We start from the raw sequence: 21375 nt of genomic DNA, 5'->3' as shown, positions 1-21375 counted from the left end.
TCAACTGGAAACCCATCACCTCCACTAGCTTTGTTCATAGTGATGCTTCCTAAGGCTCACTTGACTTCGCATTCCAGGATGTCTGGCTCTAGGTGAGTGACCACACCATCTTGATTATCTGGATTGTGAACATCTTTTTTGTGTAGTTCTGTGTATTCTTGCCTCCTCTTGTTAATATTTTCTGCTTCTGTTAGTTTTGTACCATTTCTGCCCTTTATTGTGCCTATCTTTGCATGAAATATTCCCTTCAAATCTCTAATTTTCTTGAAGAGATCTCTAGTCTTTCCCATTAAATTGTTTTTCTCAATTTCTTTTCATTGATCACTGAGGAAGGCTTTCTTCTCTCTCCTTGCTATTCTTTGGAACTTTTCATTCAAATGGGTATAGATTTCCTTTTTTCCTTTGCCTTTCACTTTTCTTCTTTTCACAGCTATATGTAAGACCTCCTCAGACAACCATTTTGCCTTTTTGCATTTCTTTTTCTTTGGGATGGTCTTGATCCCTGTCTCCTGTATAATGTCACAGCCTCCATCCATAGTTCTTCAGGCATTCTGTCAGATCTAATCCCTTGAATCTATTTCTCACTTCTGCTGTATAATCATAAGGGATTTGAATAGGTCATAACTGAATGGTCTAATGGTTTTCCCTACTTTCTTGAATTTAAGTCTGAATTTGGCAATAAAGAATTCATGATCTGAGCCACAGTCAGCTCCTGGTCTTGTTTTTGCTGACTATTGAGCTTCTCCTTCTTTGGCTGCAAAGAATATAATCAATATGATTTTGATATTGACCATCTGGTGATATCCATGTGTAGAGTCCTCTTGTGTTGTTGGAAGAGGGTGTTTGCTATGACCAGTGCATTGTCTTGGCAAAACTCCTTTAGTCTTTGATCTGCTTCATTCTGTACTCCCAAGGCCAAATTTGCCTTTTACTCCAGGTATCTCTTGACTTCCTACTTTTGCATTCCAGTTCCCTATAATGAAAAGGACATCTTTTTTGGGTGTAAGTTCTAGAAGGTCTTGTAGGTCTTCATAGAACCGTTCAGCTTCAGTTTCTTCAGCACTACTGGTCAGGGCATAGACTTGGATTACTGTGATATTGAATGGTTTGCCTTGGAAATGAACAGAGATCATTCTGTCGTTTTTGAGACTGCATCCAAGTACTGCATTTCAGACTCTTTTGTTGACTATGATGGCTCCTCCATTTCTTCTAAGGGATTCTTGCCCACAGTAGTAGATATAATGGTCATCTGAGTTGAATTTACCCATTCCAGTCCATTTTAGTGTGCTGATTCCTAAAATGTCGATGTTCACTCTTACCATGTCCTGTTTGACCACTTCCAATTTGCCTTGATTCATGGACCTAACATTCCAGGTTCCTATTCAATATTGCTCTTTACAGCATGGGACTTTACTTCCATCACTAGTCACATCCACAACTGCGTGTTGTTTCTGCTTTGGCTCCGTTCATTCTTTCTGGAGTTATTTCTTCACTGATCTCCAGTAGCGTATTGGGCACCTGCTGACCTGGGGAGTTCATCTTTCAGTGTCCTATCTTTTTGCCTTTTCCTACTGTTCATGGGGTTCTCATGGCAAGAATACTGAAGTGGTTTGCCATTCCATTCTCCAGTGGTATACATATAACCCTTTTGAAACTCCCTCCCACCTCCCTCCTCATCTCACCCCTCTAGGTTAATACAGAGCCCCTGTTTGAGTTTCCTTAGTCATACAGCAAATTCTTGTTGGCTATTTAATTTACATATGGTAATGTAAGTTTCCATATTACTCTCTCCATACATCTCACCCTCTCCTCCCCTCTCCCTATGTGTATAAATCTATTCTCTATGTCTGTTTCTCCTTTGCTGCCCTGTAAATAAATTGTTCAGTACCATTTTCTAGATTCTGTATATATGTGTTAGAATTCAATATTTATCTTTCCCTTTCTGACTACTTCACTCTGTATAATAGGTTCTTGGTTCATTCACCTCATTAGAACTGACTCAAATGCATTCCTTTTTATGGCTAAGTAAGATTCCATTGTGTATATGTACCAAAACTTCTCCATCTGTTCATCTGTCGATGGACATCTAGGTTGCTTCCATGTTCTAGCTATTGTAAATAGTGCTGAAATGAACAATGGGACGCATGTTTCTTTTTCAGTTTTGGTTTCCTCAGGGTATATGCCTAGCAGTGGGATTGCTGGGTCATATGGCGGTTTTATTCCTAGCTTTTTAAGGAATCTCCATACCGTCTTCCATGGTGGCTGTATCAGTTTACATTCCCACCAACAGTGCAAGAGTGTTCCCTTTTCTCCACACCCTCTCCAGCATTTACTGTTTGTAGACTTTTTGGTGATGGCTATTCTGACTGGTGTGGGGTGATATCTCATTGTAGTTTTGATTTGCATTTCTCTAATAATGAGTGATGTTGAGCATCTTTTCATGTGTTTGTTAGCTATCTGTATGTCTTCTTTGGAGAAATGTCTGTTTATGTCTTTCTCCCACTTTTTGACTGGGTGGGTTGTTCTTCTGGCATTGTGTTGTATGAGCTGCTTGTATATTTTGGAAATTAATCCTTTGTCAGTTGTTTCATTTGCTCTTATTTTTTTCCCATTCTGAGGGTTGTCTTTTCACCTTGCTTATAGTTTCCTTTGCTGTGTAAAAGCTTTTAAGTTTAATCAGGTCCCACTTGTTTACTTTTGTTTTTATTTTCATTACTCTAGGAGGTGGGTCATAGAGGATCTTGCTTTGATTTATGTCATTGACTCTTCTGCCTATGTTTTCCTCTAAGAGTTTTATAGTTTCTAGTCTTACATTTAGGTCTTTAATCCATTTTGAGTTTATCTTTGTGTATGATGTTAGGAAGTGTTCTAATTTCATTCTTTTACATGTAGCTGTCCAGCTTTCCCAGCACCATTTATTGAAGAGGCTGTCTTTGCCCCATTGTATATTCTTGCCTCCCTTCTCAAAACTAAGGTACCCATAGGTGCATGGTTTTATTTCTGGGCTTTCTATCTTGTTCCATTGGTCTATATTTCTGTTTTTGTGCCAGTACCATACTATCTTGATGACTGTAGCTTTGTAGTATAATCTGAGGTCAGGAATGTTGATTCCTCTAGCTCCATTCTTCTTTTTCAAGACTGCTTTGGCTACTTGGGATCTTTGTGTTTCCATATGAATTGTAAAATTTTTTGTTCTAGTTCTGTGAAAAATGTTGGTAAATTGATAGGGATCACATTGAATCTGTAGTTTGCATTTGGTAGTATAGTCATTTTCACAGCATTGATTCTTCCTACCCAGGAACATGGAATATCTCTCCATCTGTTTATGTCATCTTTGATTTCTTTCATTAGTGTCATATTTTTCTGTGTATAGTTCTTTTGTCTCCTTAGGTAAGTTTATTCCTAGATATTTAATTATTTTTGTTGCAATGGTGAATGGGATGGATTCTTTAATTTCTCTTTCTGATTTTTCATTGTTGGTATATAGAGATGCAAGTGATTTCTGTGTATTGATTTTGTATCCTGCAACTTTGCTAAATCCACTGATTAGCTCTAGTGATTTTCTGATACTATCTTTAGGGTTTTCTGTGTACAGTATGTCATCTGCAAGCAGTGAGAGCTTTACTTCTTCTTTTCTGATCTGGATCCCTTTTATTTCTTTTTCTTCTTTGATTGCTGTAGCTAGGACTTCCAGAACTATGTTGAATAATAGTGGATAAAGTGGACACCCTGTGTTCTTGATCTTAGGGGGAATGATTTCAGTTTTTCATCATTGAGAATAATGTTTTCTGTAGGCTTATCATAGACTTCCCTGGTGGCTCAGATGGTTAAGCGTCTGTCTACAACGTGGGAGACCCGGGTTCGAGCCCTGGGTCGGGAAGATCCCCTGGAGAAGGAAATGGCAATCCACTCCATTACTATTGCCTGGAAAATCCCATGGACTGAGAAGCCTGGTAGGCTACAGTCCATGGAGTCACAAAGAGTCAGACATGACTGAGCGATTTCACTATCATATATATGGCCTTTAGTATGTTGAGGTAGTTTCCTTCTATGCCCATTATTTGAAGAGTTTTAATCATAAATGGGTGATGAATTTTGTGAAAGGCTTTTTCTGCATCTTTTGAGATTATCATATGTTTTTTAATCTTTCAGTTTGTTAATATGGTATATCACATATATGCACATAGATTTGCATATATTGAAGAATCCTTGCATCCCTGGAATAAACCTAACTTGATCATGGTGTATCAGCTTTTTGATGTGTTGCTGAATTCTGTTTGCTAAAATTTTCTTGAGGATATTTGCATTTATGTTCATCAGTGATATTGGCCTGTAGTTTTCTTTTTTGTGTGTTGTCTTTGTCTGGTTTTGGTATCAGGGTGATGGTGGCTTCATAGAATGAGTTTGGAAGTGTTCCTTCCTCTGCAATTTTTTGAAGGATTTTTAGAAGGATAGGCATTAACTCTTCTTTAAATATTTGACAGAATTCTCTGAAGCCGTCTAGTCCTAGGCTTTTGTTTTCTGGGAAATTTTTGATCACAGCTTCAATTTCAGTGCTTGTAATTGGGTTGTTCATAACCTCTATTTCTTCCTGGTTCAGTCTTGGAAGATTGAACTTTTCTAAGAATCTGCACATTTCTTCCAGATTATCCATTTTATTGCCATATAGTTGTTAATAATAGTCTCTTATAATCTTTTGTATTTCTGCATTGTCTGTTGTAATTTCTCCTTTTTCATCTCTAATTTTGTTGATTTGATTCTTCTCTCTTTTGTTCTTGATGAATCTGGCTAAAGGTTTGTCAATTTTGTTTCTCTTCTCAAAGAACCAGCTTTTAGTTTTATTAATCTTTACTATTGTTTCTTTCACTTCTTTTTCATTTACTTCTGCTCATATCTTTATGATTTATTTCCTTCTGCTGATTTTTTTTTCCAGTTGTTTTAAGTATAAAGTTAGGTTGTCTTTTCAATGTTTTTCTTGTTTTATGAGGTAGGATTGTATTGCTATAAACTTCCCTCTTAGAACTGCTTTTGCTATATCCCATAGGTTTTGAGTTGTCATATTTTCATTGTCATTTGTTTCTAGAATTTTTTAACTTCCCTTTTGATTTCTTCGGTAACCTGTTGGTTATTTAGAAACATGTTTTAATCTCCATGGGTTTGTGTTTCTTACAGTTTTTTTTCTTGTAATTGATATCTAATCTCATAGCATTGTGGTCAGAGAAGATGCTTGATATGATTTCAATTTTCTTAAATTCACTGAGGTTTGATTTGTGACCCAAGATGTGGTCTAGCCTGGAGAGTGTTCCATGTGCACTTGAGAAGAAAGTGTATTCTTCTGCGTTTGGATGGAATGTTCTGAAGATAGCAATGAGATCCATCTCCTCTAATGTATCATTTAAGACTTGTCTTTCCTTAATAATTTTATGTTTTGATGCTCTGTCCATTGGTGTGAGTGGGGTGTTCAAAGTCTCCTACTATTATTGTGTTACTGTCAGTTTCTCCTTTTATTTTGTTAGTGATTGTCTTATGTATTGAGGTGCTCCTTTGTTGGGTGCATAGATGTTTATAGTTGTTATGTCTTCCTCTTGGATTGATCCCTTGATCATTATGTAGTGTCCTTCCTTATCTCTTGTAATCTTTATTTTAAGGTCTATTTTGTCTGATATGAGGATTGCTACTCCAGCTTTCTTTTGCTTCCATTTGCACGGACTATATTTTTCCATCCTCTCACTTTTAGTCTATATGTGTCTTTAGGTCTGAAGTGGGTTTCTTGTAGACAGCATATATATGGGTCTTTTGTATCAATTTTTTGTATTCGTTCAGCCAGTCTCTGTCTTTTGGTTATAGCACTTAATCCATTTACATTTAAAGCAATTATTAATATATACGTTCCTACTGCTATTTTCTTAATTGTTTGGGGTTGATTTTGTAGATCTTTTTCCTTCTCTTGTATTTCTTGAGTATATAAGTCCCTTTAATATTTGTTGTAAAGCTGGTTTGGTGGTACTGAATTCTCTCAACTTTTGCTTGTCTGAAAAGCTTTTTATTTTTCCATCAATTTTTGAATGAGATCCTTGCCGGGTATAGTAATCTTGGTTGTAGATTTTTCTCTTTCAGTACTTTAAATATATCCTGCCTTTTCTTTCAGGCCTGCAGAGTTTCTGCTGACAGCATATAGGGTTTCTGTTAAGCGTATGGGGTTTCCCTTGTATGTTACTTGTTGCTTTTCCCTTGCTGCTTTTAATATTCTTTGTGTGTTTAGTCTTTGTTAGTTTGATTAGTATGTGTCTTGGCCTGTTTCTCCTTGGGTTTATCCTGTATGGGACTCTTTGTGCCTCTTGGACTTATTTCCTTTTCCATGTTGGGGAGATTTTCAACTATAATTTCTTCAAAAATTTTCTCATACCCTTTCTTTTTCTCTTCTTCTTCTGGGACCCCTATAATTCGAATGTTCGTGCATTTGGTATTGTCCCAGAGGTCTCTGAGACTATTCTCAGTTCTTTTTATTCTTTTTACTTTATTCTGCTCTTCAGAAGTTATTTCCACCATTTTATCTTCAGCTCACTGATTCATTATTCTGCTTCAGATACTCTGCTATTGATTCCTTCTAGAGTATTTTTAATTTCAATAATTGTGTTGTCTCTGTATATTTATGCTTTAATTCTTCTAGGTCTTTGTTGATTCTTGCATTTTCTTCATTTTGTTTTCAAGGTTTTTGATCATCTTTACTATTATTATTCTGAATTCTTTTTCAGGTAGTTTGCCTATTTCCTCTTCATTTATTTGGACTTCTGTGTTTCTAGTTTGTTCCTTCTTTTGTGTAGTATTTCTCTGCCTTTTCACTATTATTATTATTTTTTTTTAACTTACTGTGTTTGAGGTCTCCTTTTCCCAGGCTTCAGGGTTGAATTCTTTCTTCCTTTTGGTTTGGCCCTCCCAAGTTTGGTCTAGTGGTTTGTGTAAGTTTCATATAGGGTGAGATTTGTGCTGAGTTTTTTTGTTTGTTTTGTTTGTTTTTTGTCTGATGGGCAAGGCTGAGTGAGTTGGTAATCTTGTCTGCTGATGATTAGGTTTGTATTTTTTTTTGTTTGTTGTTTAGATGAGGCGTCCTGCACGGGGTGCTACTGGTGCTTTGAGGGTGCTGGGTCTTGTATTCAAGTGGTTTCCTTTGTGTGAGTTCTCACTATTTGATACTCCCTAGGGTTAGTTCTCTGGTAGTCTAGGGTCTTGGAGTCAGTGCTCCCACTCCAAAGGCTCAGGGCTTGATTTCTCCAAACTAGTTCTGAAATAATGGAACATGGAAGAATGCTGTCATCATTTGGGATTCAGTGGTTTACGGCAGGTCTGGGCAGGTTGGAGACCACCAGGTGGGACTGGAGGAAGGCAGATTTGGTTGCAGCTCTTTCCAGGTGCAATCCAGGTAAAGAGGTGTGTGTTGGGGCTGAATAGTGAAGGGCCATGCTGGGACATCGTGATCCAATTCTTTCTGGCTGGCTTTATCCCAGAGTTTACAAATACCCCATGCAGCACACTCCACTTGACTCTGGAGGATTCTGGAGCAGGGGGTGTGCAACTGCACTTACGTGATCCAGCTCTGGGCTGGTGGCTGTGTCTAACAATTCTTTTAGGAGAGAATTTTAGGACCAGATTATCTTTTATCTATTATTTATCTATTATTATTATAAAGCTATGTGACTATTATAACTACTATGAAAATTTTCCTTTGACTTCTTTTCCCTAAAATATTCAGTTAAACATTTAAGCCTTATGCCCTATGTTAAGCATTATTGGCGGGGGGGTACCAGAAAAACTTTCAATTTGGTTTTGGGAAACAAATTTTATATATATGTATACACACACACACATATACACATACAACAGGTAGGAGGCCTGGCAAGTCTGTGAAGTTCTGCTATTGGGAACAGGTGACCTGGACCTGTCTTGTCACTGTCAGGCTAAAATATATAAATATATATTTATATATAATATAAATATATATACACACAAATACACAGACACACACACTCAGTTGGCTATAACTAAGGGCCAACGAGTGAAAGATCAGATTGTATAAGCCCGAATATTTGCTCATTGTTCCTAAAACTAAAATCCAACAGTTTGTCTCGCTCTGCCCTCTCCATTTATTTTAGTATTTTCTAGTTAAGAACTGGCAGTCGTTGGAGCTTCTTTCAAGGACTGTTCCCCCAATCCTGGTGGTGCCTCTGTGCCTACAAGCTACCCCCTCTGGCTTCTCAAATCTTATCCACACCTTCAGCATTCTGCCTAGGCTTGTCTTTTACCTATTTAAAAATTCAGGATAGCATATTTAGGCAATGTAGAAGAATACATTTTGAGGGACCTTGCCCCCAAGTGAGAGTTGGACTGTGAAGAAGGCTGAGGGCTGAAGAACTGATGCTTTTGAACTGTGGTGTCAGAGAAGACTCTTGAGAGTCCCTTGGAGTGCAAGGAGATCCAATAAGTCCATTCTGAAGGAGATCAGCCCTGGGATTTCTTTGGAAGGAATGATGCTAAAGCTGAAGCTCCAGTACCTGGCCACCTCATGCGAAGAGTTGACTTATTGGAAAAGACTCTGATGCTGGGAGGGATTGTGGGCAGGAGAAGAAGGGGATGACTGAGGATGAGATGGCTGGATGGCATCACTGACTCGATGGACGTGAATCTGAGTGAACTCTGGGAGTTGGTGATGGACAGGGAGGCCTGGCGTGCTGTGATTCATGGGGTCACAAAGAGTCGGACACTACTGAGCGACTGAACTGAACTGAACTGAACTGAGGGAGACTTAACTGTGCCAATTAAATCATAATACCTATGAAATCACCTATTCCTCTAGGTTTATGCTAGTCACAAGGACCAAATCAGAGGAAGAAAAGGACTTCTACCTTTTGGAGGCACACCATTAATATCTACTTTGACAGTTCATTTTATGGTTGATACTTACAGCTTTTAGAATAAATCCCAGATGAATAGAAAATTCTACCTTTTTTTTTTTTTTACAGCTCCCTCATTTGTGAGTTCAGATGTGATTTTTATCAACCATATCTGTGAAAATATACTTACCACCAAAAGTAATAATTCTAGCCAGTTCCAAATACTTTTGAAATAGGCAAATTTAAATTCTTTCAGTTTTTTGATTTCTTGAATTGTGAAGACAATAATAAAAATACAAAATATAATTTCACAGGAAGCAATAAAATAATCATAGAAGCTAACGTATCTGAGGAGCTTCACAGAGTAAAACTGCCATGAAGTAAGTATTCCTCCAGTTGCAGGGAATTCTGCCACCAATCTGTAAAATGAGGTTTGTGAAAGTAACTGCATTTCAAGAATTTATTTCAGTACCTAACTTGATTGAAATTTCCAGTCAGTGATGTTGTATACTTTAATAGTTATTTTGTACAAAATATGTTTTCTCAGGGTAACAGGTTCAAAAAATTCTTGTGGAAATACTTCTTTTTTAATACTCCACTTTTTTTGGTGCTCTGAAAATTCATAGTGGTCAAAGACCAGTGTAAATGAGAAAGAAAGAAAGATGTAACTTTACATTTATTTTACTCTATGTTTTGATTGCGCATTCATAACTCGGCTGCTGATTTATCCCCACAGAATGAGGGGTGATGCTCAAGAACATGCTGTACTGTTAGTTACTGTTATTTTCAGGACTCCCCAAATATTTCAGAGGAGGGAAATACACTCTCCCCCTTTAGCTTATCAGAGATACTTTTTGCTTCTAAATCTCAAGATAACATACTATACTAAAGCCAACGTTTTCTGTTTAACTTTAGGCACTGGATTTTGGACACAAAGATCTATATGCAAGTAGAAATATAAAAGTTACCCCAGTACCAAATATAAAAAGATTTTTAGGTAATTCCCTGTATTCCTAGTTTTTTCCATAACTGCAGGTAATTAAGAATTGGCAGTAATTTAAGGAGCCAGGATCTCTATCACAAATTCACAATGTAATTATTCCTACCTGAAGGTGTTAGCAAATTGGTACTGGAATAGGTGCTGCCCCCCTTAACCCCAAAAATACCTCACGAAAATCAAGAACAAAACCTCCAGTTAACGAATAGAAAACAGGAGTTTTTTTCACCTTGCATATAGTCGGTGCACAAATTTGAGCAAGTGAGTGAAGTGAAAGAAACTTAGTATTTTGACCTGAAGTGTAGACTAGTAAACAAAAAGCAAAAAATGATGGGCATTTAGTTTGCCAGATATGTGTACAAAAGGAAAATAAGTGAATAAGGTCATAGTGTAAGCAATATGCTCCCATACAACTATTGATTGTACTACCAGTTAAAAGTTTCAAAATCTGCTGAAATTTATAAAAAACATTTAAAAGATAAATAAAATAAGCATGAAACCTAGAGACAGAAAATATGGACTTAATGTAGTATTACAAGAAGTTCTTTGTATGACTGTAAGCCAATTACCCCAATGTTTCTATTCTTGTTTAGGACATTGGAGTGATTTGTATTCTTTACTTTATCCCTACCAGGACTATCGGGAAAGGTGAATAATGTTGGTAAGAAGCTGATTCCCTGAAAGAAGATACTATAACATGCTGCTGAGAGTAATTCATTTGCTTTCATTTTTATACATTTGAAAGGCTGTGACTATCTTTCACCATCACTGTTGCACAAGGGCCAAGTTCCCCAATCAGACTAAAGGCTGATTCCATATTCCATTCAGAAGAAAAATGTAAAACTCAAGAGAAAAAAGTGGCTTACTAAGACTCAATGGACACTAGTGTTTACCTGTCCAGTATTCATTATCCTATCCCTCCTTTCTAACAGAACCTTAATTGTGTCAGGCATTCACCCATTCCCAGATGGCTTAGAAGCCAATTCAATCCTCAGGCAGATTCTATCACAGTAATGCTATTTGCTTTGCCAGTCCTTAGGCCTAAGCCAGATAGTATGGTCCAGGTTAGGCAGATTATCTAAGATAATCAGACCTACAGAAATAATTTTTTTCTTTTCGGCTGTTTCCTCCTCCTCCTCGTGAGAGGGGATGTCTTTCATCATTTTCTTGGGTCCAACGGGTTAGCCCTGGCATGTTATTCTCATGCAATAGCAGATGTGCAAGAGAGCAAGTTTTAATGTACAAACCCCTTTCAAATTTCTGCTTGTATCATGCGTGTGTGCGTGCTAAATCACTTCAGTTGTGTCAAACTCTTTGTGACCGTATGGACTGTAGCCTGCCAGGTTCCTCTGTCCATGGGATTCTCCAGGCAAGGATATTGGAGTGGGTTGCTATGCCTTCCTCCAGCAGATCTTCCCAACCCAGGGATCAAACCCCTGTCTCTTATATGTCCTGCATTGGCAGGCGGGTTCTTTACCACTAGTGCCACCTAGGAAGCCCTTGCTTTTATCATATATGCTGACATTCCATTGACCAAAGAAAGTCACATGGTTGAGCCTAGTATCTAGTTCTGGGGTACTGCACCCTGCCCTGGGTGACAGGGTACTACAAGTTTATATGGCAAAGATGTGAAGGACTGGGGCCATTTGCAAATCACCATCGGCTATAATCATGTCTAGGATGTTGGCTGTTGTTATATATTGTTTGAATCTTAAATTGTTCATTCTTGAGACAAAAATTAATAACTTAATAAAGAAGCTCATTGTGAAAGGAAATCAACAGATTTGAATGATCTGATTTAAAGGAAGAAATCGTTAGGGCTAAATGTTAGATTTGTCCAGCTGCAGAATGACAAGAAATAAGGCTATATATTCTTAAGTAATATAAAACTAACCTACTGTATGTAATTCTTCATGTTCTGCAATATATCCTGAAAGAGTAAAACAGTGAATATAATGTTGCTTTTTCTTCATCATTATTGGAGGAACTACATTATATTTATATTGGTGCTTATGATTTTAATCTCAGTACAAACATGCACAAACTGGAAACTCTCACGAGGGCTCTGGATGCCTTTTAAATTCAATATACTAATAAGAGGTCTTGCGTCACTCACCTGATAATGCAAAATAGATTTACATTAGCATTGTATACTGAAAAATCAATAAAAATAACTCTAGTCCCTCTTGTGATCCAGCTGTTCATTCGGAGGTTAATGAACTTGTTTAGGGTTTCAGATTTTGATTTTGATAAAGTGAAAATATACCCCCCATCTCGGTAAACACCAAAAAATCCCCAGTGCCAAGGGGAGTTTGTATGAGGAGAAGAGTACTTCCATCTGTTAGACATAAAAAGAATAATGGAGAGATGAGAAAGCTTGACCGAGAATAAGATTTTAAGTTAACTTTTGGTTCAAAAATAGTTTAAAAATAGTTTAAAAAATAGTACTAAGTTCATAAGCATTACAGTAATTTTGAAGCAATGTGGTGAGTTAAGGATTAAGCTAAAAGGATTAAGGTTGTATATGTTTTCATTTTTTAGTGCTTATTGTGGACAATACAAGTGCTATAAGAAAAAAACATTTTAATCCGTTGCCTCAGGGAACTTTAAATCTATAATACAATGATGAATTTTTTTCATTAACGTGTCCCTGTTGTCTTATCAGATCTTCAGTCTTTGAGGAGGACAAGAATATCCAGGGTTTTCATTCAGAAATATCTGTCTCATTGTGGGGAAAAAGATGCTTTACAGTTTGTCTTCTAACAATCATATACCATTTACAAATGTCCAATAAATAAAAACTTTATTACAATGTCTGTGTTGTTATATAGGTATCTCATTTTAATGAAAGTACACAAAGTAATTCCCATTCTTTCTACTTTTAACTTAGTTGTTTGTGTGTGCCTGTGTGTGTTCAGTTGTGTCCGACTCTATGACCCTTTGGACTATAGCCTGTCAGGCTCCTCTGTCCATGGAATTCTCTAGGCAAGAATACTGGATTGGGTTGCCATTTCCTCCTCCAGGGAATCTTCCTGTCTCAGGGATTGAACCCGTGTCTCCTGTGTCTCCTGTATTGCAGGCAGACTCTTTACCCTCTGAGCAATTCAGGAAGCTCAGTGAACTTAGTTATGGGATATCAAAAAATTAAGCTTTGATTCATTTCAGTTCCTATTTAGTCTCCCCAAACAGATTTGAACAATTATCCAAAGATGCTCTGCTTAAACTTGTTTTCCTATTAGTAATACCATGTTTCCTTTCACCAGAGAAGATAAAAATTATAACACTAAGAAAAAATACTCATTTAATGAAAATTCCATAGTTGCATGTTTGCATGTTTTCCACATGATTGTTAAAATGAAACAAGAATGTTTGTTATGCTAACCCTCTCCTACTTCCAATTTTTAATACTGGTTTTAATAATGAATGTTACATTTTAGAAAGACAAACACAAATTGATTTGTATTTTGGTTGTTAGGAAATGACACACATTAAAAGTCTAAATCCATGTTAATTTTGGAATGTAAATTATTTGTAGTTGTTATAATTTGGAATGTTAGACTACCTAACAGATTAGTCTTGAGATCAAATTTAAATGTGTAATTAAATAATTGACTTATCTCATTTTTTACTGAAAGGGAAATAGTGTGTAGTACTATTATAGCAGTATAAAATTTAAGAGAATGTGTCACTGTACTTAAGAACTTAACATACAAAACAAGAGAATTATACAAGCACATTGTGGTCCTCAAGAACGCCCAAAACTCATACAAAGAGAAAATAAGTTAACAAACCCACAAAGCAATGATCAGTCCTAGGGATACTGGGGAAACTACTCAAGAAGGGAAATGTAGTCACTGTATTTATATTTATATAAATATAAAATAAACATTGACTAATGATTAACAAAAATTATGATATAACCATAGGCTAAGAGGAATAAGGAAGTTTGTTGGAGGAGGGAGTGGTATAAGAAGGATATATGACACACACTTTCTATAATAGAGATGACATATACAAAACTATAAAACCAAGTAATAGCAGTATATGCATACTATTTAGAAATATGAAGTATATACAAGAAGAAACAACTAAAAGTGGTTGCTTGTGGAATGGAAATTATGAGCAGGAAAGTGTGGATCTTTGTAAATGTTTGCATCACTTTGATAAATATAAAATTCTAAAAAGGATACTTTGCCTCTATGATTTCATATGACCTTAAATGCAATGATACCAGCACCTTCCATGTTAATGGTAGGTAGTGTCAGTGGCATTGGGCTTTTACATTTTCAATATAAAGTGTAGATGTGAGTCTATACTAGTATTAACCACAGCCACTTTGGGGAACAATGGCCAAAATATCGTTGGCAGGGATCATCCGATGCAGTGTCTGTAAACCTAACTGCCCATTTTCAAGATGCTATACTGTGCTGAGTTGCTCAGTTCTGTCTGATTCTTTGCAGTGTCATGGACTGTAGCCTGTCAGTCCCCTCTATCCATGGGAAAAGTACTAGAGTGGGTTGCCATGCCCTCCTCCAGGGGATCTTCCCAACCCAGGGATTGAACCAGGTCTCCTGCATTGCAGGTGGATTCTTTACCAGCTGAGCCACTAGGGAAGTCCAAGAATACTGGAGTGGGTAGCCTATCCCTTCTCCAGTAGATCTGCCTGACCCAGGAATTGAACCAGGGTCTGCTGCATTGCAGGTGGATTCTTTACCAGCTGAGCTACCAGGGAAGCCCTACTGGCAACAATACAAGATATCACTGAAGTAAGCCAGAGTGAGAAAGCAGCAGAATACTTCAGAAACACTCCCTAGGAATCCCAAAAAGCATTTGGGATGTGTATGAGGGCATCTTGTTAGAGCCAGAGAAGCTGACTGAGTATTATAAAAGCAAAAATGGGCACTTTGCCTTGTGTTCAATATGAGTTACAGAAAAATATCTATTTCTGCTTTATTGACTATGCCAAAGCCTTTGACTGTGTGGATCACAATAAACTGTGGACAATTCTGAAAGAGATGGGAATACCAGACCATCTGACCTGTCTCTTGAGAAACCTGTATGCAGGTCAGGAAGCAATAGTTAGAACTGGACATGGACCAACAGACTTGTTCCAAATAGGAAAAGGAGTATGTCAAGGCTGAATACTGTCACCTTGCTTATTTAGCTTATATGCAGAGTACAAATGCTGGGCTGGAGGAAGCACAAGCTGGAATTAAGACTGCTGGGAGAAATATCAATAACCTCAGATATGCAGATGACATCACCCTTATGGCAGAAAGTGAAGAAGAACTAAAGAGCCTCTTGATGAAAGTGAAAAAGGAGAGTGAAAAAGTTGGCTTAAAGCTCAACATTCAGAAAACTAAGATCATGGCATCTGGTCCCATCACTTCATGGCAAATAGATGGGGAAACAGTGAAAAGAGTGGCTGACTATTTTTCTGGGCTCCAAAATCACTGCAGATGGTGATTGCAGCCATGAAATTAAAAGATGCTTACTACTTAGAAGGAAAGTTATGACCAAGCTAGACAGCATATTAAAAAGCAGACATTACTTTGCCACAAAGGTCCATCTAGTCAAGGCTATGGTTTTTCCAGTGGTCATGTATGGATGTGAAAGTTGGACTATAAAGAAGGCTGAGCCATGAAGAATGGATGCTTTTGAACTGTGGTGTTGGGAGGAGACTCTTGAGAGTCTCTTGGACTGCAAGGAGATTCAACCAGTCCATTCTATAGGAGATCAGTCCTGGGTGTTCATTGGAAGGACTGATGTTGAAGCTGAAACTCCAATAGTTTGGCCACCTGATGTGAAGAGTTGACTCATTTGAAAAGACCCTGATGCAGGGAAAGATTGAGGGCAGGAGGAGAAGGGGACGACAGAGGATGGGATGGTTGGATGGCATCACTGGCTCGATGGACATGGGTTTGGGTGGACTCCGGGAGTTGGTGATGAACAGGGAGGCCTGGAGTGCTGTGGTTCATGGGGTTGCAAAGAGTCGAACACTACTGAGCGACTGAACTGAACACTTCATCTACCGCAGCTGAGGAGAGGGAAAACCCACTTTGTATCCTATGGTAAACAAAAAATTAACAGGTTTACTCTTCCTTTTGTCAATACTGCATCTCTGATGATACTATTATTGAAAGTCTCCTTACCTGCCAGCTCTCTGTTGGTATCATTTAGAAAATAAATATATTTTCACAGTCGTTTGAAGATACAATGGTAAGCACTACAGAAGTTATGTGTAATTTTACACTACTTACTCAGTATGCTGTTTAAGGCCAAAATCAGCCATATCTTCATTTTTAGAAGTGTATTTGTCATAACATTCATCCATCAAAGACCGAAAGAATGCATGGACCTTGCATGTGCCATTGCGGACTTTTAGTTGACGGACTCTGGGGAGTCCTAAAAGTATGTTCTCATAGTAGATGCGACTGCTCTTCTTTAAATCATACAGATTCTCATTATTGTACCATGAGTCCCAGTACAGACCATCCAAAAGGGGTCCTTCCATAAACTTCATATAGAAAAATACATGTTATGGGAAAAATATTTTCATATCAACTGTGAACAGAATCTACATTCATAATGTTATCCATAAGAATATAAAAATCAGTGATTTTGAGGACACGTATGAAAATTACTAGCCAAGCCACCATTAGTGATGGTAATGGTAGATGATGATTATAATGAAGATGGTTAACATTTACTGAGTACTTTCTATGTACTGTTCTAAGCACTTAACAAGTGTTAACTCATTTCTATAACCTTTCTTCTCTGAGGGGTATACTGAAAACCCTTTGCCACAACATGGACGAAGAATTTATTGGCAATTCAAGGAATTTTTAACAGTAATTTTCACCATATACAATTTTAAAGTTGTAAGAACTATATCACACTGAGAACACAGGTTCTCAATAAACACTGGTTGATTATAATAGTTTCAAGAAGTGACATTTATTTTTATTCATTCCTTCAATAAATAAGTATCAAGTCCCTATGATGTGTGCCAAAGGCTTTTTTATGCAATACCTAAAACTATTTCATCCAATCACACCTTACCTTCCAAAAGTCAGTTATGCTGCGAATAGACTTAAAGTTGGTTCTTTCTTCACCAGCCACAGATGTGTCCAAAAATAGAGATGACATAACTTTGTTTAAGTAATACATATGTGGGTTTACCATCCCAAAAGTCACTAAGGAAAAGAATTTTTTATTTTAAAATTTATCTTAAAAAAACTCAAGTTTTTATCAGGATAAAAATGTAATTTGTTCCTAATTTTGTTTTGAAAATTCAATTTTATTTTGCTAACTATAAAAGCAATAATAAAAAAATAAAATAGAAAAATACAAAACATGAAGAACTTTCCTTTAACCCACTAAAGAGTTAGGTTTGGCATATATTCTTCAGATTTTTCTAAATGCATACACAGTATAGAGAAGACAACTTTATTTTTACAAAACTGAGACTACATTTTTCATACTATCATGCAAATTGGCTTTTTTCCAACACTGGGAGTATGCAACACAATATAGTGAGTAGTTAAGGATATGAACTTTAAAATCAAACAGAATGGTTTGAGTCCCACCATAGGGATATCTTCTAACGTTTTGAGAAGTGAGATAGTTCATGTGGAACACTTAAAACTATGTTTGGCACATGATAAGATTGAAAAGAACATTAACTAGTATTCTTTCTCACTCTTTTTAGGGTAGGTGAGTAGGTTTTAGATCTGTGAAAGCGTTAGTCGCTCAGTTGTGTCCGACTCTTTGCCATCCCATGGACTATTAGATCAGGGTATAGAGCCTGGAAAATCCCACAGGCGGAGGGGCCTGGTAGGCTGCAGTCCATGGGGTCGGGAAGAGTCAGACACGACTCAACGACTTCACTTTCACTTTTCACTTTCATGCATTGGAGAAGGCAATGGCAACCCACTCCAGTGTTCTTGCCTGGAGAATCCCAGTGACGGGGGAGCCTGGTGGGCTGCCGTCTGTGGGGTCGCACAGAGTCAGACACGACTGAAGTGACTTAGCAGCAGCAGCAGCATAGACTAAATATGTCTTTCTTTTTTGCTAGAAGACCTTTATTTTTAGTAATAACACATCTTCAACATTATTCCATGGCAAACATGAACCTGTGCCATTCTTTAATGTTGCATATTATGTCATTATATACACCAAAATATTTAAAAAATCCTCTTTTGGAGATTTTGTTTCCCATTCTTCCTAATTATAAAAAGGTGTTTTTTTTTTTTAAATTCTTGAATAATGTGATTGAGTGATTTTAAATATTTTCCACTCCCCAAATGTTCTGTAATAAGCATTTAAAAACTAATCTAAGATAACTTATGAGATGGTTAAAGCTGTTCTTTAATCAATATCTGACTCAAGCTCACTCCCACATACCAATTAATTAGTTAACTGATAAATATTGGGTTGGCCAAAAAGTTTGTATGGGTTTTTCCATACCATCTTACAGAAAAACCTGAATGAACTTTTTTGCCAGCCCAATAACTGCCATACCAACATAAGTCCGGCTTACATATATTGTATACTGGGTCCTATAAAGACAAAATGCTCTTTAATGCTGATCATGCTATTAACTCACAGATAGGAGGAATGTAGGTTGAGATGTTTTCCTGGTCCTCCCTAAAGATTTGCACTGATTTCTATCTCCTGTAACTCAGAACTAGCATATTTTACTATTAACTGTGTAAAATGCTAGGGAAAAGATCAAAGTAGACATCAAGACTAACTTCTTAGGCCTTATTTGTTGTCTGACCCATTTGTAGTCTGACTAGGGTGAAGCTGATATATCTGTATGGCTCTAAAAGAAATAAAGAATTGGCAACTCAAGGGAATAATTATATTCAAGATAGAACTGCCAACAGGAATAATTGATTCAACCAAAGTTGAGTATGAAAGCTTTTTATTACATCTGTGACTTAAAGTTGTGCCCCTAAAGAAATGGTCATAGTGTTGATCTAAATGAATTTAACGTGTTTAAAATGTGTCACTATGTTTTGAGAGGTTTCAGTAGTCTGAAAGCCTATTTTTAAAAATAAAACCCGTTTTATTTTTCATCTGCAGATAACTTTAGTTATGTCTTCATCTACATCTGTGTACTTACATATACATAAGTTTATTAAAAAAATAGAGTAGAGTAACAACTCCTGAAGTGTGGTTCTAATTTCTACGTCCTCTCTGTAACGCAGTTTATGTTTTGGAGTTCCTGTGAGACATAAAACAAAAATTTTCCTTAATTTATAATGTATGTAAATCATAGGGATGGAAACGCACAGGCAATTTTAGCTGTTTACACTGTGAAGGAAAGCTCCAATAGCTTCTGGTTATGTTTTTACTCTCACTTTATGAAGAAGGAATAATTAGTAACATTTTCCCATGGTGATAGTGGGCAATCATTTTATGACTGTTCATAATGAATTTTATAACCCGGATGTTTCCTCACCAGTCTTATTTTAAACTGAAAAAGCAAAATACAAACCAAACAAAATCCCCTCATCTGTCCCTAATCGTTTTTCGCCATCCGTCAACACTGCTTGGGATGGCTGGCTCCTGTTTGAGGAGGAAAAAGGACTCTGCCTGGGATTCTGCTAAGGTCGCTACTCCCTCGATCAACAAAGGCCTTCTAAGGCTGGCTCAGCGAAGGCCAGTGTACAGCAAGCGGCTGCACCCAGATCCAGCTTCATGCAAGGGCAAGGGATGAGATGTCTCTTCGAGGCTTCTCTTTTCCTGTCACACACAATGAGCCTCTTCTGATTCTCAAGAAGAGGCTGTGAAGGGTAACCGATCTGGAGATTATATCTCTCATCAGAAATCATGCGGGGTTACAAACTTTCTTGCAGGGTATTTCGAATTGCCAGTTCCGCCCTGCCCCACCCACTCCCTAGGAGCGCCCCTCACCGCCTAGGTGCCACCGGGAAGCCTCAGCCATTGCCGACTTGGACCACGACGCCCGTTTCGCCTTCCTAGGGCTTCAGAGCCTGCGCGATACTCTCGTGCACGTGCGCCCCTAGCTTGCGCGCCTGAGTCCTCTGACAACGGGCGCATGCGGGGCTTGAAGATGCGAAAGCGCGTGCGCACTGAGGGCTGCGTGGAATGGCTTGGCGTGAGGCATGAGACCGGTGTAGGCATGGCGGCGTTTGTCTCCTGCGTGTTGTCGATTTCTAGGGCAAACCTGGCGTTACGCCTGGGCATAATCATATAAATCGTAGTAACTAATTATAATGGGCTACTTTTTCTTGACTCTTTAATATCTGTTGGCTTGTTTGGTCTTCATACTGCCCCTTCCTGAAAGGTAGGTGTTTTGTCCTTGTATTGACTTGAAGAGACTGAGGAGAATAAATTACCAAAGTCGCATTGAGGCAAGGATTCCTCAACGCCGATGCCCGAAATTGTAACGGAGACTCCACTCCGCCGCTGCAGCTTTAAGAAACAGATTATTACTAATTGAGAGCTGTTGCTAGAAATTGCTTCCACCCCGCTTTCCACCCAATATGGCTGAAGAGAATGTTGAAATACATATATTGGGGAAAAAAATCTGTTTAGCAGTGATGATGTAAAAGGGTAGGCCGAAACAGTAGTTCTTGGGAGCCCAGACTCATATCTGACATAGAAGCTTTGCAAAGATGAAATTTGTAAACTAGCTATAGATAGAAAAAAACAAATTTGACTGTAAATTAAGGCATCCACTAGCTTGCCAGAATGTGAGACTGGAGGGGATTCTCATGTTGGTGAAAACGAAAATAAAAAGGGATAAACTGAAAAGCCCCAGGTTAGCCAGCTGAGAAACCCGTCAAGCTGTTTTGAAAGTAAAAAGTAAAGCCACTTTTTGTTATTCCTCTGAAAGAGATATAGAATAATGTTGATAAATGCTGTTTCATGTCAGATAAAAAGGAAAACTAGGCCACACAGCAGCAGGGGTCAATGACTATCAATGATAAGAGGAATAGCAGCAGCAGCAGAAGGCCAGCAGCCAGTAGAGTAGAGACCTGAGAAAAAGAAGGCTACTAGCCTAGCTTAAAGATATACAGGATTTGCCCTTTCCTGTACTGGGACTCTCAGAGGCCGGCAAAATTATGTTTCCTAAAGTAATAGGTTATCTGAACTAGAAATGGAGGTGGAAACCCCTCTCCCATATAAGTATTCAAATTTACATGAACTATAAGAATTAGGCAGAGGACTGCAGACTATTTTTAATCCATTGAGCTCAGTGATCTTGAAAAATTAGAAACCTATTTGGTTAAAACAAAACCACAATTTCAGGAGAGATAATATCATGCTTTAAGTTATTGTGGTTGCCTTTGAGGTGCAAACATAAAAAGTCTAGCTTTGTATCAGGAGGAATAAACTGAGCCGTGAGCTTCACCAAGATAAACTGTTTTAGGATATAGTATTGTTGCCCTTTTGGAGCTTATTCATAGGTTTTGCTGAGGGTCATAAACCAGAAGTTTTATCTTAAAGATCTAG

At 37.7% G+C, this 21375-nt stretch overlaps 1 protein-coding gene across 1 annotated transcript in view; it reads right to left on the bottom strand.

The window, feature by feature from the left end:
* Nucleotides 1–19840, bottom strand: part of PKD2L2 (polycystin 2 like 2, transient receptor potential cation channel) — a 43255-nt gene extending 23415 nt beyond the window's left edge. Inside the window, exons 1-6 of the mRNA XM_068980520.1 lie at nucleotides 19810–19840; nucleotides 19016–19117; nucleotides 16948–17081; nucleotides 16146–16402; nucleotides 12002–12223; nucleotides 9079–9307 (exon numbers count right to left, since the gene is read on the bottom strand). Of these exons, the coding sequence (XP_068836621.1) occupies nucleotides 9079–9307; nucleotides 12002–12223; nucleotides 16146–16402; nucleotides 16948–17081; nucleotides 19016–19117; nucleotides 19810–19840 (975 nt within the window). The remainder of the gene's footprint in view (nucleotides 1–9078; nucleotides 9308–12001; nucleotides 12224–16145; nucleotides 16403–16947; nucleotides 17082–19015; nucleotides 19118–19809) is intronic.
* Nucleotides 19841–21375: the final 1535 nt, after the last annotated feature.

Source organism: Capricornis sumatraensis, chromosome 9, assembly GCF_032405125.1.
Source record: "Capricornis sumatraensis isolate serow.1 chromosome 9, serow.2, whole genome shotgun sequence".
Classification (NCBI taxonomy): domain Eukaryota; kingdom Metazoa; phylum Chordata; class Mammalia; order Artiodactyla; family Bovidae; genus Capricornis; species Capricornis sumatraensis.
The sequence above is the reverse complement of the archived record's forward strand: the minus strand, read 5'-3'. Positions and strand labels throughout refer to the sequence as shown.